Source organism: Eptatretus burgeri, chromosome 9, assembly GCF_056783735.1.
Source record: "Eptatretus burgeri isolate ZD-2024b chromosome 9, Ebu_testis_v1, whole genome shotgun sequence".
Lineage (NCBI taxonomy): Eukaryota > Metazoa > Chordata > Myxini > Myxiniformes > Myxinidae > Eptatretus > Eptatretus burgeri.
Window position 1 is genome coordinate 21,516,287 of NC_140969.1, and position 17,613 is coordinate 21,533,899.

The window sequence follows — 17,613 nt, forward strand, 5'->3', positions numbered from 1 at the left end:
CTTCCAGAAAGGTGTCCACTGATCGATAAAGGGGGACTCTGCTGGATGGAACTGAAACACTCGGCGAGCCGGGAGCCAATGAACAGAGCCCATGAGCGGGTGGGAGGGGCCCCTCTATAAAGTGACCAAACTAACAGACAACGAGCCACCGGAAGGACAAGAGCCGTTGGAGAAAGCCCATCCTGAATGAACCGCCACAGGATGAGAACCGCTGTGTTTGCCTGCATGAGTCTGCACGAGCCTCTGCCATTTGCCCATAAGCCAAGACAGCTGCAGTTATTCCTGTTTGCAAGGCCACTCCTATTTGTTAAACCATGTTTGTTGATTGTGCCAATCAATCTGGGCGAACGGAGCCCGAGGTCCCTTGACTCGGCGGCTCCAAGTTATACACAATATCTGACACCGCACTGATACTCTCTATATCCCATTCCCTCCACCCCCCCCCCACCTCCAACCTATCCTGTCCTCTACTTGGGCCCAACACAGGCACACTGGTCTGTGTACGGTGAGTCAGGATTCGCAACTACACTCAGCTCTTCCTCTCATCTTCTTCCCTGTTAATTCTCCTGGTCTGATTATGGCATGCCTGTCTTATTCATCCCTAAGTAAAGACTGTAGACAGGCAAATTACATGCTATCGGTAATTTGCTTTTTATCTGTGCCTTTGATCGTTGTAGGTGCTTGTTTTGAATGTGCCTGTAAATACGTACCTTGTAATTATTGTGTCTGTAACATGTGCCTTGTGAATATTTGATTGTAAATACGTGCTTTTATCATCGGTAAACTGTGCTTTCAAACCTGCTCGGTTGTCCTTTCCTTCGTTGATTTGACATAGTGTATAGATAACAGATAGACGGGACATTTTACACCACTAATTTGCTCCAACAGATAGCCCACTCCCACCCAATGTTTTGCTCGGCCGTACCTAATAAGTAGACAGGGTGTGGAGTCGAGAGAGCGGTTCCCTCGTTAAGGTAACCAAACCACCAGTAAATAACGTGATAATTAAGAGTGAGGACCTTACTAGGTTTGGTGGCTTCAGCCGGTGTCCGTTGTTGCTTTGCAACCCGTCGGGCCGCAGAGTTATGTGACTTGTCGGCTTCAGGTTCGGAGCCCAGGGAGTAGGTCTGAGAGATCCCCTCATCATAGTCCCTTACCCCAAGGCTGTAACAATATGTCTATATCCAGAAAAAAATCTTGCATTCTCACCTTGTCTCTCAGGAAGGATCATCAAACTAACCCACCTCTCTATTTCTGTAATCAACCACTGAAAGTTTAGTCTCTCAAACATCTGGACCTCACCATCAGCTGAAATTTCTCCTGGGCAAATATCGGTGATGCCTCTCTGTGGTGGTTGTACCCCTCAATGCAAGCTTCCACTCTTCTTTCTGTTTGAGAGAACTGTATATAACCACAACAACAACCTCTCCTGGGCAGACCATAAAATTAAACCTGGACTCCCGAGTCAGACACAGCCAATAAAGCCTTTGTATGCAATCTCTATGGATACTATTCTCACCAAATGAGCTGTTAGATTCACTTTGGACCTCTCTTGGATTCTATGGAAGACAAATCTCTCAACATCAAAGCACCTTCCATAAAAATAAAAAAGGGGGAGCACAGGGTCTGCTGCTCCCTCACAGCAGACAGGTTGGTATGCTCTCCGTTTTGTACCACATCTCCTCAAGTCCTGCTCCCTCAACATTCATCTCTCTGTCCATACTCAGTTCCACACGTTCTTACAGTAACTCTCCCTTTGGGAAATTCCCAAATTACAAGCTCACTGTTTACTTCCCCTCATTTGTTGCTCTGTTCTCCTCTTGCAGAACAATATTTTCTTGAGATTTATCCCTTACGAATGACTGGGAGCCAAAAATGCTTACAGCATTTTCCTTTCCAGGCTCATTGACTTCCTCCACACTTTAAACAAGCGTCTCTCTTGATAGTGGAAAGGTTCCATCTTGTTTTAAGGTGACCTCAAACCAAAGCAAGAAACTAAAGCAGCACATTTCTGATTTCATGCATGCAAGCATACACACACAAATGCATGCACATACTAATGCAAACATATGAGTTTTGAAAATGTGAGATTTGGTGAAGCTCTAAGAAGAAATAAGCCAAGAATGTGTACAGAGTTCTATCCTAAAATAAAAATAAGAACACAATTGAATAAAAGCACAGTGCTTTGGTACACACTGACATTCGTGAGTACATAGCATATGGCTGCTTGTTTGCACAATTACCCTCACCAAAGGAGAGGGGATTGTATTAGTGTCCATTTGTCCGCACAGAACGTGCTAATGTAGGCCACAACCGCCACCTAGTGGTAGCCAATAGTACATGTTCTCTTTTCCAACCAAGTACCTCTATAAAGTAAAGTATGTACAATTAGAATGTGAGTATGTCTTTAAAGTATGTTCAATTAGAATGTGAGTATGTCTTTAAAGTATGTTCACTTAGAATGTGAGTACGTCTTTAAATTATGTAAAATTAGAATGTGGGTATGTCTATAAATTATGTACAATTAGAATGTGAGTTCGCCTATAACGTATGTACAAGTAGAGTGAGAGTACATCTATAAAATACGTACTATAAAACCACACAAAACAAGTCCGGGCGAGGGTATGCAATCTTTGATTGCTCGTTCTAATTTTATGTTGTGATGATGCCGCCAATGCAGTCCCTCTGTAGATTATGGCAAGAACCAATAATTTATCCTTTGTGCTGGAGCACAATGGAATGCTTAAAGGAGTGAATGGAAAAGGAACGTTCACAAATTATTGCAAGCAGAGAAGACAGATGGCTTGGCATGGCCACTCCAAATAACAATCCAATCATTGATGCAATGCCCTGCTTTCAAAGAACGAAGGTGACAGTTTGTCATTGAGTTGGAAATCTAACCCAGTGATGACTGCTCAAAAGTGACAGATCAAATGCTACCTCAGTCAGTGCAGAATAGCATTAAAGCCTTTAACAAATGATAACGACAATAAATTCCTCAAAACACTCACCCACTGTCCAATGACTGATCTCCAGCCCACGATGCAAGATTCAAGATACGAGTGAGAACGCACTCGTGCTCCACGAAGTACAGTACACCTCTGGATACGCACACCATCTTCCACCACTACATCTGGACCAATTACCACATTTGGGCCGATCCTGCAATTTTGTCCTATCTGTGCACTTGGGTCCTGCATAACACAAGCAAAAAAAAAAAAAGAAGGTAAAATAGCTCGGACAAAAAGAAAAGATTAAAGTGGTTCACCCCTTTATATGCAAATCCTATTTGACTCGGTTTGTAATCTCATTTGATAAATAGGATCATCCAATATGAGAATAACTCAGAATTGCAGAGCATTAACGGTACAGCTATGGCCCCAGCAAACGGTGCGACCCGCAGCCATGAACTGCATATGAAAGAAGGAGATGGACGGTGTTGGACAGTGCTGAGAAAGGAATATGGTGGATTGTTTGCTGTTGCCTTCTGAATGAAAGTATGGATCATAAACTTAGAATTTGGCTCGAGTGAAAGCTGACAATGACCTATTTTGATTTCAAAATGCAATGTCGGTTTGGTCGAATCCACAAGTCAGTGCAAGCAGGCAAGTAATTGCTCTGGAACAACAAAGCACTCTATCAGGCCGTGCCCTGCCAGTTAAACACGTCCAAAAGACATTTTGCATTTTTCTACTCTGATGCAAAAGGAAACTAAAACTTTGTGTTAAATGCAAATACAGTACACCTTTATGAAAAAGAAAATCTTATTCAAGTAAACAAATCTATACACAAGATATCTTGACATAAACGACTGTATTTTTTGGCGGACAAGTCGATAATGTTTTCCCCCAAAAGTCCGGGCCTCAACTTATTCTCAGAATCGATATTGAATTGCATAAATGAAGAAAAAAAAAATTCAAAGTGTGATATTTTCAGAAAATTAATTATATAATTGTTAATTTAAAACGCACTACAGAAATCATTGCCCGGAACATTCAGTGATTGGGTGAACAATTAAACGTGAATCCGCTCACTGACGCATGCAAAATTATCCAATCAATACTGAGCACGCACGAACCAATTATGTTTGATCCATCCCTTTCAATCCTCATCATATGTATCCATGCTGACTACGTCATCTCAAAATGCCTCCCATAAAATCACACAAGTCATATGCGGCAGCTTTTCAGTTGGAAGTTAAGTTCGCCAAGGAAAATGGCAGGAATATGGCTGTGCACAGGAAATACAGTGTCAGCAAGAAATGTGTTCGGGACTGGTGTAAAGCGAAGGCTTCTGTTGCGGTTGCGGAGATGGACCCCCAAGCACTCAAAGACACGTAGAAGTTCCCAAAATTAGTTATTTCATTAATTGATGTACTTGTATAGATTTCCTGCTTGTTGTCTGGAGGGAAGGGGGACAAATGCATTGTGTGGGTTCAGCTAAGCCTTTCCCCTTCATCTAACTCTCTATCTTGCAACACATGCTCCATCCATCTTCCGTACCATATTTCCGTGCACCAGCCATGCTTCGTTCCTCACTCCGAACCTCCATGTCCCCGTAACTCCTTCACCCCGTGATGTTCAAACCACAGAACCCTTAATCGTTTACACCCAATTTAATTCATTTGGCTTCCCTTCCTTCCTTTCCCTTGCATGGTTCCCACAGCAAGACAGATATTACAACCACATTACAGATTAAAACCCTTGCTGTCCTCTAACAGTTCATCTACTTGAAACGCATAAAGGAGTATCACAAATTCATGATTGAAAGACCTATCAACAATTGACCCAGTGACTAAACCAGGCTTACTGACTCGCACCTCACACCGTTTCCTCTAAAGCTACATTGCATACAATGTTCCTCTGAATTAATTTGTATCCATACACAACTTTATCTTCCCTACATTCTCTTCCACACAAGTTTGCTTTCCCTTATGTACAGATTTATACCATCTTGGCTGCAGTCATCATACCTATCATCTCACCCCTGGTACACAGAATCCCATGGTGAGGAAGTTTCCTTCAAACAACTTACCTTCTCTTCTCTTCCTGGAAGGAAAATCTGACCAAAGCAAACATGCTGCTTCTTCTCTCCCAAGAAAGGATGGAAGTCCTCAATCTCAGACATGAGATCAGGGCTGTCTCTCTAGGCATATCTCAAGCATTTTATACAGTCTGGCACCCCACCTTCATCTCCAAACTCTCTGCTTATGGCAATGCAAGGGCATCCCCTCTCATGGATCATCGACTTCCTCCACACACGTCATCCTCATGTACCTCTTAATGGAATCCTCTCATCTCCTCTCCCTGTCAACGATGGAGTGCCCTAAGGCAGTCTTGGGCCAGGTCTTGTTCCTAATCTTCAACAATTGTCTTTATTATTCCCTTGAAAATCCTGAATATCTCTTTGCTAATGATTCCACACTCTGCCGTATTATTTCTCATCATTCAGACAGGCAAGCAACAACCTCGTCCCTCTCTGCAGACCTCGATAGAATCAGGAACTGGTCCAACACTTGGAATATGTCTTTCAACCCAGCCAAATCCCACACACTCACCCTGTCTCTCAAAAAGGACTGCATGACAAACCCTCCCATCTACTTCCAAAATAAACCATTTGAAGAGGTGAAGTCACTCAAACTTTTGGGCTTCACTATCAGTCATGATCTTTCTTGGGCGGGCCATATTTCCAAGATGGCCTCCAAAGCCAAGCACAGTGGGTATCCTTCGTCATGCAAGGTCTTTCTTTGGCCAATTTCAACTTCTGACAATTTACAAAGCCTTCATTTCACAGCTTAATGGAGTGCTGCTCTCCCCTTTTGGTTGACACCCCTGCCTCACACTTGTCCTTCTTTATGCCATAAAAAAGCAAGGCACTCAAAATCATTGGGATCTCCTGCAACAAAAATGAGTGCCTGGACCCATTGTACCCACATCGCAGACAGGTTGGTGGCCTCTCCCCTTTTGGTCTTGCACCATTCTCTTTTTTTTTTTTTTTCTCTGTCTCTGTCTCTCTGTCTCTCTGTCTGTCTGTCTGTCTGTCTGTCTGTCTGTCTGTCTGTCTGTCTGTCTGTCTGTCTGTCTGTCTGTCTGTCTGTCTCTCTCTCTCTCTCTCTCTCTCTCTCGTGGAACCAAGTTTCCCAGACTGTTCAGTCCCATCCTTCCCTCCAGGGATTCAAGACAGCTGTTCACCATGACCTCAAGTCATCCTTACTTGTGAATTCTTCCCTCCTTAAATGACACCATTCCAAGCACTCCCTTTTCCAGATTATTGCGATTTTCCCTCTCTCGCTCACCTCTTTTCGTTGTAGTTATCACTTGGTTTGTTCATTTTACGTTTCATCCCCGCTTTCCCCTTCCGCTTCTCACTGTGTTTCATTTGGCATGTGTGCAGCTTGTTCACCCCCATGTAACCTTCTCCCCCTTCCTTCCCCTTCATCTCACTCTCTCTCTTCTACTCTGTTGTTAGTGTTTCTCCCTTTCCATTTTATTCCCTTCCATTCTACTCTAGCTGTTCCACAAGCCTTGATCTTGTATATACAAAAAAAAAAAAACATTGGCAGAGGAATAGATGAGAGAAATGATGACAATGAAGAAATGAAGAAATTATGGTGAGATCCTAGCAGACCATGAGAGTAAAGAATGGTTCCATTATCACATTCGTAACTTTCATACAGAAGGATTGTCGCATATTTTTAGAAAACTGGTCAAGTCATGGCAACTACATAAACCCCAACCTCCTTCACCACTTAGGATTACATGATAACAGATTAACATCCTTTGTGGGAATGGCTCCCACATTCTATTTTTAAGAAGCAATAATGTGCAGTAATTATTCCCCTTGAGCCAAACACACCACAAGCACGTCTCCCACAGTGCAGGAACTTTGAAGCAACTTTTCTGGTGCAGTACGCCGCAGTGCATGCAGATACATGCACATGCCCGTCAAGAAATCCTTGGGCTGGCCAATGTCCATCCAGAATCCTGCACTCAAACAACATACCCAACAACCTCACCCCCAAACATAAAGGTGCTTTGCGAAAAAGAAAAACAACAATTACCCACCCTCAATCCACAAATACAAACTAACTATAATAAAATGAGTAGCTGATACTTGTAAAAGGAAAACTTGAAGGCAAACTTGTAAACCCCCAACTTTGTGCTAACAGAACTGGGCTGAATATAACCACGTGAAAGCTCTCATTATGTAAAAATAAACATTTGATTGAGTATTTCAGCTTAAACACTCACCTTGGAGCTCCAAAGCATAAAGTTCTCCATCTTGAGCCATTGCAGGAAATATCTCCTTTTCAATAGATGTTGGTCGCAACTGAATGCAATTCAAAAACAATTAAACACAGGAAATGTGCATGGGTAGAAACATTGTTGACTTGGAAGATAAAAACAAGATAAATGGATGGATAAATAAAAAGAAAAATTAATCAATGAGCGATTGAACAAACAAGTAATGACACAAAAAAAAGACAACAAAATGAGTCAGACATTGGCATTGAATAAACAACAGAAAGAACACTCAAATGTCTGTCAAACTTAAAATTTAATCAGTGGATATTACTTCTGTGATAGTCAAAAACAATTTCCCATGGGAATACGGGGATTCGAATCCTGGGATTTGAGAAGATATAGAGTAAGGTGTGCAGAAGACAAAAATAAACAGAACAATTTAAACAAACATATTGTTACGAATTCGCGCCCGCCGGCGTGCGATCGGCCGCGTTTCTCCAATAGCAGCCGCATCGCCCACCGGACAGACAATTCAGTCGTGACCCTCCTGGAACTATCGCCAGGAACCAGCCATGGGTGGGGGTTTTAACCTCACCACGGTGATGCCAATTGTCTACCCGCGCAGGATAGGGTCACTCGCCGAATTCGATCTACCTAAGTACCTGCACGAGCAGTCGACCGTACCTCGGCGCAGGTCGGTTTAGGACACGAACTGCTTAAGCGGTCCGTTCTGTACTGCAGTGATAACCGAGCGGATATTATCGCCCGACCTCGCCGGATGTGATTTTACTCACCGGGTTCTTACAACCCAAACCAATTATTCCACGATGCAAGATGGCACTTTCAAACGGGGAAAGAGGACGCAACGAGCGGGGAACATTTCAACAAGCACATTTATTAACGATTTGCACGTATTCAGGCAAGACAGTCATGCACATATTTACAGCTAACACAATGAAACACGTATACAGGCAAGAAAGCAATAAAACCGAATATAAGCAATGAGAATGCACAATCACTTATACGAGTCTACTTGATAGACGGCGCCACAACATGCATTGAAAAGAAGAGAAATGGCCACCCCCAAAGACAAGGGTGGCGGACGGGATCCGTGGACCCTATGTGGCGTTGAGCCGGGATGACCGAACGGGCCCACGAGACTGATGCGTCTTACCCGCACCCTCACGGTGCGACGATGGGCAGGTCGCGACGTCTTGTCCCCACGGCAGCTAGGACAGCCGCGCCTGGTTTGCGGCCTCGCAACGATGGGCAGGTCGTGACGCCTTCTCCCCACAGCAGCTAGGACAGCGACGGCGAGGTGATCTGGGCCCCAGCAACGCGGTTGAGAGGAACGGATGGGTCTACCGACGCTTTCTCAGCGTGGTTGCTTTACAAGAGTTGATGCCCTCTCAGGCTAGTTGCTCGGCAAGAGTTAATGCCCTCTCAGACCCCGTCCGTCCCTCAGCGAGGCACGAATCGCGCTGAGGTCTGATCACCTCGGACTGCCTTGGCACTGGCAAGCTCTCTCCAGCTGTGGTCTCCACGTAGCCCTCTGGTGTTCTCCAGGCTCTCCGATCCTTCCAGACCGCTGCAGACTGCCCTTGACTCACGCTCGGTTCTCCAACCCCTCCAGACTCACGGCTCTACCGACTGACGCGAAGCTCCGTTCTGTTCGGCTTTTCTAGGGCCGGGGAGACGAGATTCGACCTCCGCACTTTGACCTCCGACCCCCGGGGAGCGAACGTGGTAGAAATCACCGGCGTTCACGATCTGACAGTTCGACCTCCGACCCCCGGGGAGCGAACGTGGTAGAAATCACCAGCGTTCAAAACGGCGAGAGAACCCTTTGCCTCTGCCTGCAGTGAAGATGGCGTCGTATTCGGAACGAAGATGAGGCGATGTCCGTGGCGTGGGGTTGTTGATGGTTGTGGAGGTAAAAAGGGTGAAGGTGGTGGTGGTGGTTTGGTTGTGGCCGTTTTGGAACGATGTCGGTGGTGGCGATCTGGTTGTGAGGTATGGTTGGTCCAAAATAACAATAGAAAAAGAAAAAAACTATCTCAAAGGGTCGCAGCCCGGTGAACATGAAGAATTCCCTCTAAACAACGGTGGGGAAACCTATCCAACACCAACTTACCGGAATAACTGATCTAAGGAACCTTTATGGTGTTCTGCGAATTTCCACAGCCGTAACAATATAAAATAAATATAAAATCGGCTTTACGACGAAGTATCCTGATGCGTTTGAAGCAGATTAAACATGCACAAGCAGATTAAATGTGGCCCCTCCCTTCTGTTAAGTGTCTCAGGCCTGCACCATTCCTCCCCTATTAATATCTTAAATGTATTCCATTTGTAATCCATCGATGAGTTTCTGTTATAAATTGCTTTGCAGCTTCGTGAACTAGCGAATAAATAAAACAAGAAAGATGTAGTGCATAGCACGATACTCACGGAATCCAGAAAACAAATTTCACCTTAAAATAATTGGTGGTTGAATTCAATGACAAAATACTGTTGCGGATTTGGAAGTTTATTGCACTCAACATACAGGTCCTATAGCGCATTTATTTTGGTAAGTTTTATAGATAGCTTCCTTCCCCGAGTCTAATGGGTGAATAAATATAAATGTGCTGTGAAGTTATTTTAATAGTCAGGTTTTCTTTTATTTAACAACACCAACGATAACAACAACAACGATACCAACACCAACGATACCAACACCAACGATAACAACGACTCCGAGAAATGGGTTGCGACAGCCCCCACCCAACGCTGAATGACCGAACAGGCCCACGAGACCGGTGAGTCTTACCCGCACCCTCGCGGTGCGACGATGGAAAGGTCGCGACGTCTCGTCCCCACGTCAAATTCGACAGCCCCCACCCAACGCTTGACCTTTTGACCTCAAAAACAATAGGCTTCTTGCTTATGACAAACTCTACCTTATGACATTGTCTTATGACATTGTGAAGCAGATGTATTTCAGGGCTTTAATCTGGCACAGAGGTGACATGGACCCAAGGTGTGCCTCCATAAGTCATCATGACCCCATCTAAAAGCAGAGCACCATTGGCTCGCAGAGGATCAAGAGAAAGATCGATCAGAATATAGTGGTGGTTTGGTTGTGTGGTTCATTCTTCTCCTTACACCTTTCCACCCAGATGGTTCACATCGTAATGGCAGAAGCTAGAGACTGGCATGGTTACCTGGTTCTTGGGGAGGGTGGTGTGTGAAGGGTGGGGGGTTATGGTCAAGTGGTTATAGAGTCCAAGAGGCAGGAGCACCTTTGTAGCATTCTGCGAACATGCTCCATATTTCTTCATCTCCTGTCCCAGGACTGCTGCAACTTCACGGAAAACATGACAGCAAATCTGACTTGCTGCTTTGAAATATTATTTGGTTTCAGCAAATTTTGCGACAAAAACTAAGATTAAAATTCATGTTTTGTCCTTGCATTGAACAGATACTGACTGAAAACGTTTTTCAAAAACTGCTTCAAAGAGCAAACACCGTAATCTGGACGATTCTTTGTTTCACCCGGTGTCACTAAACTGTGTGTGTCTGTCTGTACCAGTTAATGTATTAAGGTTCAGACAGGAATTTTTTGGTCTGAGTCACATGCCAATCTTTTGAATCATAAAATGTTGGAAGATGGTACGAATTAGGTAGAATGTTAAGCTTGCGTGGTCCATGCGTTTGTGGGCCAGTGCCGGGCCATGAGCAAAGACCGTTCAGTGTGTGGTCAGAAGGGAGGTGATAAAAGACTACACAGATGTGCTCGTACCCTTCTCTCTTCTTTGTCTCTAATGTCCGAGCAGTCTTCGTCTCTCTCCCTTTGAAGCAGAGTGAATCTCAGCAGTGGGACGAGACAAGTTTGTTGGAGCGGGTGAGGCTTGCGCTCTCTCCGGGGTTGGTGTCGCCAGCGTGCAGCGTGCCTGCCTTCGCAGAAGCCAGAGTACTGACCTGTGCCACCCTGCAGTCTTTCCTCGTGCTTCCTTCTGGAGACCTGGCCATCCGTATCCTTCAAGACCTTACCTGGTTTCTCCCCTTTGTATACGAGTTGATGAGTGCATGTGGCAACATAGATGTCTCTCTTTCTATATCAAGTGCATTTCGGTTTTCGGGGTGGTGTACATATACTTATTTCTCCATATTCATCTGTTTCAATCTGCCATTTATCTCAGGATGCTCTGTTTTTTGTCATCCCGTGTCTCCTGAAATAAACCAGTTATTTCTTAAGTATATGTGTTGCCTGTTTACCCCCTTCTCACATACACTTTTTCAGCAGTTTGATTAATCCCTGGGGGAAATATAAATTTGTTAAACACATTCCTTTTAAGTGGGATTGGATCGCCGCTTGAGCACGATTCCCTTTAATTCAGCCTTTCATGAAGCACTTTGATTCTGTGCAGCGGGTTGGTGTTAGCAGACCCCGGTGAAGCGACACGATGCATGTTGAATGGCAACTAGTTAGTTATATATTAAAAAAAAAAGTGATGTTTGTCACATGCAAACGTGAAATAATTTTGATTCGATTGAATTTTTTTAAATCTTGTTTGATGCTGTTTTGCTGCGTTTTAAATTTTAAGGTTGATTTGAAGAACCATTAGTTACGTGTACGCCTGGTGTTGGCTTAATGGTGAGGGTTGTGGGCTTGGGATCCTAGGATCCCATGTTCAAATCCCACTCGGCTGTTGAATTAATACCAGTTGGGGTTGACTTTGCCTGTCATCCTTCTGAGTTCGGCAAAAGGAGTGCCAGCTTGCTGGTATCCTGTGTGGGAGTGGTGACCCATCCAGGATTGTAACCAATAGCCAAAGAGACTACTTAGGCAGCACCAATGCTCTGCACAGAGTACGGTCCCAATGGATGGATAGATTAGTTAAATTCCTTTGTCTGCACAGATACATTTTGTACATGTTTGTTTATCATTGTCTGCAAAACTCGTAGGTTATAAAATAAAAAAGTTGATCGTCACATAACAGTCAGTCAAATCTGGTTTCTCGAAACTCATGCAAAAACCCACATAAAAGTGCAAACTCCACTGGATGTGCTTTGACAGTGTTAAAAATCCCCTGGAGGTACTTTATGCTCACAGCCATAAAAAGCATAAACGATTGGCTGTTTTTGCAATTTGTCTGCAACGAGCTGGTCCATTCGACCAGTGGTTCTTAACCTTTTTATGTGCTTGTACCTCTTGAGCTTTCATAATATTTCCCCATACCCCCAGTCTGAAATGACTTACGGAAATAAATGAAATAATAATAATTGATATTAAATACAATGTAATGAATATAATTCTTTATACAATGCGTTGAAAACATACAAATATACTGAATACAAAAATAGCCTTTCAAGTACAACCGTACTTACACAGTACACCGACAATCAGAGATATTACTAATGGCTCTTTTGTTGTTGATTTTCATCAATGATCATGCTGAAACGAGGTTCTTTTTTTGAGATAGCCACACGCATGACATCACTTGCATCCAAACGATTCCTGGCATTGGTTTTGATGTGTACGAGAGTTGAAAAACCAGTTTCACATAAGTAGGTTGTCGCAAATGGCACAAGGACCTCCAAAGCTCTCTCTCTCTCTCTCTCTCTCTGCTAACTGGGGGAATGTGTTGAGTTGTGCACACCAGAAGGTATCTAACTGCATTGAATCAAACTCCATTTTGATTTTATTACTGGCTTTCATCTCAACTAGATCTTCTTTCATTTCATCATTATCATCCATAGAATCTCGGTTGAAAACAAATGGGTCCTGCATCCATCCCTGTGAAACAGAAACCTCTCCATGCTGAAAGTATCCCTGGAAGGACCGACTCAGCACCTGCAAATGTTCTTTCATTTCAGTCACAATGAGTAATAAATTTTCTGCATTAGAAACTTCATCAAGCTTTGCAAAATTTGCATAGTTTCCAGACCCAATGCGATTTATCCAGATTGGAAGTTTATTAGTGAAGGCAGACATCTTTTCCCTGGCTGTGATCATGTTCATCCCTGTACCCTGGATGGAGGTGTTCAACTCGTTGAGGTGGCTGAATATATCTGCCAGGTATGCCAGGGACAAAATGAACTTCTCATTTTCAAAGTTCTCTGCTATGCCACTGCCTCGCTGTCTAAGAAACTGCTGGATTTCTTTGTGCAGTTCGAAAACACAAGTAAGCACTCGGCCACGGGATAGCCTCCTCACCTCTGTGTGGTAAAGAAGAACATTATGTTCAGCTCCAATTTTGTCACAAAAAAACTTTGAAGAGACGGTGATTCAAGGCTTGTCCTCTGATAAAGTTTACTGCACTCACAACAATTGACAACACATTTTTCAGTTGTTCTGGTAATGTCTTAGCTGCAAGGGCATGGCGATGCAGCACACCGTGGGTGACTGTGACGTGAGGCACCTCCTTTTTCATACGGGCAGCAAAGCCTCATTTGTTTCCAAGCATGGCAGGAGCTCCATCGGTGAAAAGTGAACCACACATGTCGAGTCATCCCGTGCTTCAAGAAGAAATCCTTGACGATATTGAACACATCAATTGCTTTTGTGGTTGTTGTCAATGGTTCACAAAACAAGAATTCTTCCACCACTTCTTTCTCCTTCACATACCGCACAAATACTAATAACTGACTACAAAAACTGACGTCTGTTGACTCATCCAACTGAAGACTCACTTTGATAGGACTGGCTTTGATATTGGCAATCACCTGCTGCAAGATGTCTTTACTCATGTCACGAATCCTGGAACAGATAATGTCATTTGACAAGGGTACTTGCCTTAGTTTCTTTTCTGCCTCAGTCCCCAGTACTGTTTTTGCCATTTCTAGTGCACAAGGTTTCACCAATTCTTCAGCAACTGTATGAGGCTTTTTTTTCTTGGCACACAAAAATGCAATTTGGTAAGATGCTTGCAACAATGGCTTCTCAATCGGTACAAATCCTTACTTTGGTAAGGTAACACCACGATCAAATCGTCCCCTTTTGATCTTCAAGGTGTTGAAATCATTTCCCAACTTCGCACCCCCGTGCCGATTATTAAAATGTTCATTAAGTCTTGAAGGTTTGAGATTTGCATTTGTAAATACTGTGCTGCATAATATGCACTGTGGTCTCTGAGTTCCATCTTTTTCTGTCATGCAAGTGAAACCATATCGAACATAGTCATCATTCCGCTTGCGTTTCTTGGACATGGCTCAGCACTGAAAATAAATGCACACAATTAGTAAACGAAATTTTGAATCAATAGCAAAAGTAGTGACAAAGTCATACACAAAAAAACAGTGAAATAATATATTCTAGGACTCGGATCCTAGGATTCTTCATCTCTACAAGATGTGGAAAACAAAACAAATAAATGCACAGGAAATCACACAAAATACCGCTTATAATTCAAACCATTTCGCAACCCACAGTGATAAGACGGACCTCCTGGACAGCAGGAGGTATTAACAACACTTCACATTTACAAATATTATATGTCTTCATATCTGCACCTTCACAACACATCACAACCCCATCCTACAGCTTCATATTCCAACAAAACCATTCCACTACTACAATTTCATCACAGGACAACACCACAGTGCAGCAACATTGTCACTTATCTTCCCATTGTAATACCTCCTTTGCTGCACAATAGCTTATCAGATCATTGCACCATCTTTATCACACTACAACACCACTTTCTTGCAATATATCAAACAAACACCACACTGCAACAGTATGAACCTGTTCCTCCGAAGCACAAAACACAACTGAGCAATGTCCAACTTCCAAGCAACAGTGCCAATAATATAACTGAACGTGTATTATACGAGTAAAATTGACAACGTATGAAACATTAAGTCTCAAACCGTAAGTATAAGCCAAGTAACACTGTCTTATACAAATATAATTACATCATAGATTTGAGTTAAAAACGGTAAAGAATTAAAATCAAATGCTACCTCAAAAATATAAAATATATAATATTTGATTATAATATTTTAAAATTATTCATGAATTGAAACATTTCTTAGTTAGTTAGTTATTTATTTTTTATTATTATTGGAATTTAAGTACTATACAGTGTTGAATTTGACACCATATATCGTACACCCTGCTTTGATGCTTCGTACCCCCAGTTAAGAACCACTGCATTAGACCGTATTGACGTGGTGGAAAGTGGTGGAAAGTACCTTGAACTCATAGCAGTACGTTTTGCCTCCTCAGAAGTAAAATTCATCATTGTTGAAGCAAGTGCAAGTCTGTCCATCCAATAAGTGACATAACACTTCCTTTTTAACCACCAATTATAATTACCAGAGTCCAAGCTATTGTTAAACATTCCAGTTAAGAGACCGGTGGGATTTTGCAAAATTCCTCACTTTATAACATGAACATAAATGCACAACAGCACAGTAAAAATATATATAATAATACTAATTGCACATTAAATTCTTCATGATTTAATCACTCCTTGATCGTGATTCTGAAAGAGACGTCATGATGAACATATACATCACATAAATGCTGCACAACTAGTTTTCATACTGTACACGCATTCATGACTGCTTATTCATGATCAGGCACACAACTTTATATCTTCATTTCATCATCTTCTTCTACGAAAACAATAAAAATTAAAAAAAAACAGGAGTAATGCTGAGGCATGCCAGCAATCTTGCAACATCAGCAGCCGGTTTACGAATGCAAACCAATTACTTACTACAACTGTCTATGCGCTAACCCTTGAGAATATTCTGATGAAAGAAATAACACTACTCATCACTTTCAACCCTACGTTGTGTGTTCATTTGGTGAGGGACTTTTTGTTGAGTTGATTTTGACAAGTCAGTTGTTGTGTAGTGACATCATCTCTAAGCTGTGTCCAAAAACAACAACTATACCATTTCAGCTACATAGTCACCAGTTCAATTTCACAACCATTTGCCATGACAATAAGTAAGGCCCAAGGACAAACAGTATAAACATACAAACAATATAAACATAAATAGACAAACAGACAAACAGTATATTGGCCTTCACCTGGACAAAAACATGTTTTTCCATGGACAACTGTCACTTTATCATGTGCAGCAAAATTTCATGGCAACAATTACGATGGCGGTCCACAATATCGCACATTTGACAAAAAATATCGTTATCCCAGCAGCACTCATGTAACACGCCAACAATTACAACAATCTCAGATTTAAAGTATACACACCAATCAGATGTCAATAATTTCATCATGTCGAGGCCACATCCACATCAACATTGATCTCATCACACAATTAATAAACCCAAACTTCCATCCTCACTACAAAGCAGAACAGGGTCAGTTATATGTCAACAACAAAAACATGATCTGTATCAATGAATACTCACAATTCACTATTTACCAATTGCCATTTCACTGGGTCCCTTCGCTGGTTTAAGACAAAAGCAATGCATACCAGGCAACACCACTCACATACATGAACATGCTCAATGTAAGGGCTTTGGGCCCACCTCAATGCGGTCCAGCACACTTGGGTTAAGCATGTACATGCCAGCATTGATCTTGTTAGAAACGAAGACCTGGGGTTTCTCCACAAAACTTTGTATGCAGCCAGTGTCAGCATCGCTCACCACCACACCATATTTAGAAGGCTCCTCCACACGTGTTACCTGCAGGAACCCAGAGCAGGTGAATAAAGTTTCATCAAGCACCGGTCTTCTGGGTTACACAACACTTTACAAATCTGCAAGCGTGATATTCTAATGGTCAATCTGAAATGTTGTCCGACAGTGTAGTTGAGAACACAAACCACATTTTAAGGTACGAATCAATACTTGCTCGAATTGGCATCATTTCCCAGCCACAATACCCACTCCCTCTGGCAGGGAACAGTGGTTAACTCACTTGAACTATTCCACATGTACAGACAAAAATCTCAAGTCATCTCCCCACACTCACAGGGGAGGGGTGGGGGGGGTTATTCAATGTCCATGACCTGACCCCAGGTACCCCAAGGATGAATGCAAAATTTGGTGGAGGTCTGCCAAGCAGTTTTCAATTCCATAAGGAACAGACATGCAGACATTGTATGATATTATGTTGTAGGATACTAGGATTCCCTAATTATACAGATATGAAAGCATGAAAACGAGCAAAAAGGTGTATTCATGATCGGTTGACTCAGTATGGAAAAGTGCATCAGTACAAGTCAACCAATGACTGCAATGATTTGTACCCAAAAATCAGTTGAACCAAAAGATTCAACTTTTCATCAACAAGAAACAACTTGGGAGGCAAAAAGTTGTTCTCCAAATTATTTCTACCAAAATGTAAACCAAGTTAATTGCCGTTTGTTTTGTGATGTCTGTGGAAATAAATAAACA

The 17,613-nt window shown here is 42.6% G+C and overlaps 1 protein-coding gene across 3 annotated transcripts in view; it reads right to left on the bottom strand.

Moving 5' to 3' along the window:
* Positions 1 to 17,613, bottom strand: part of GMPPB (GDP-mannose pyrophosphorylase B) — a 67,025-nt gene that overhangs the window by 18,363 nt on the left and 31,049 nt on the right. For all 3 annotated transcript variants that reach the window (XM_085894307.1, XM_085894308.1, XM_085894309.1), the window contains exons 6-9: positions 16,741 to 16,899; positions 7,251 to 7,329; positions 6,856 to 6,983; positions 3,012 to 3,194 (exon numbers count right to left, since the gene is read on the bottom strand). In XM_085894307.1, coding sequence (XP_085750433.1) covers positions 3,012 to 3,194; positions 6,856 to 6,983; positions 7,251 to 7,329; positions 16,741 to 16,899 — 549 coding nt within the window. The remainder of the gene's footprint in view (positions 1 to 3,011; positions 3,195 to 6,855; positions 6,984 to 7,250; positions 7,330 to 16,740; positions 16,900 to 17,613) is intronic.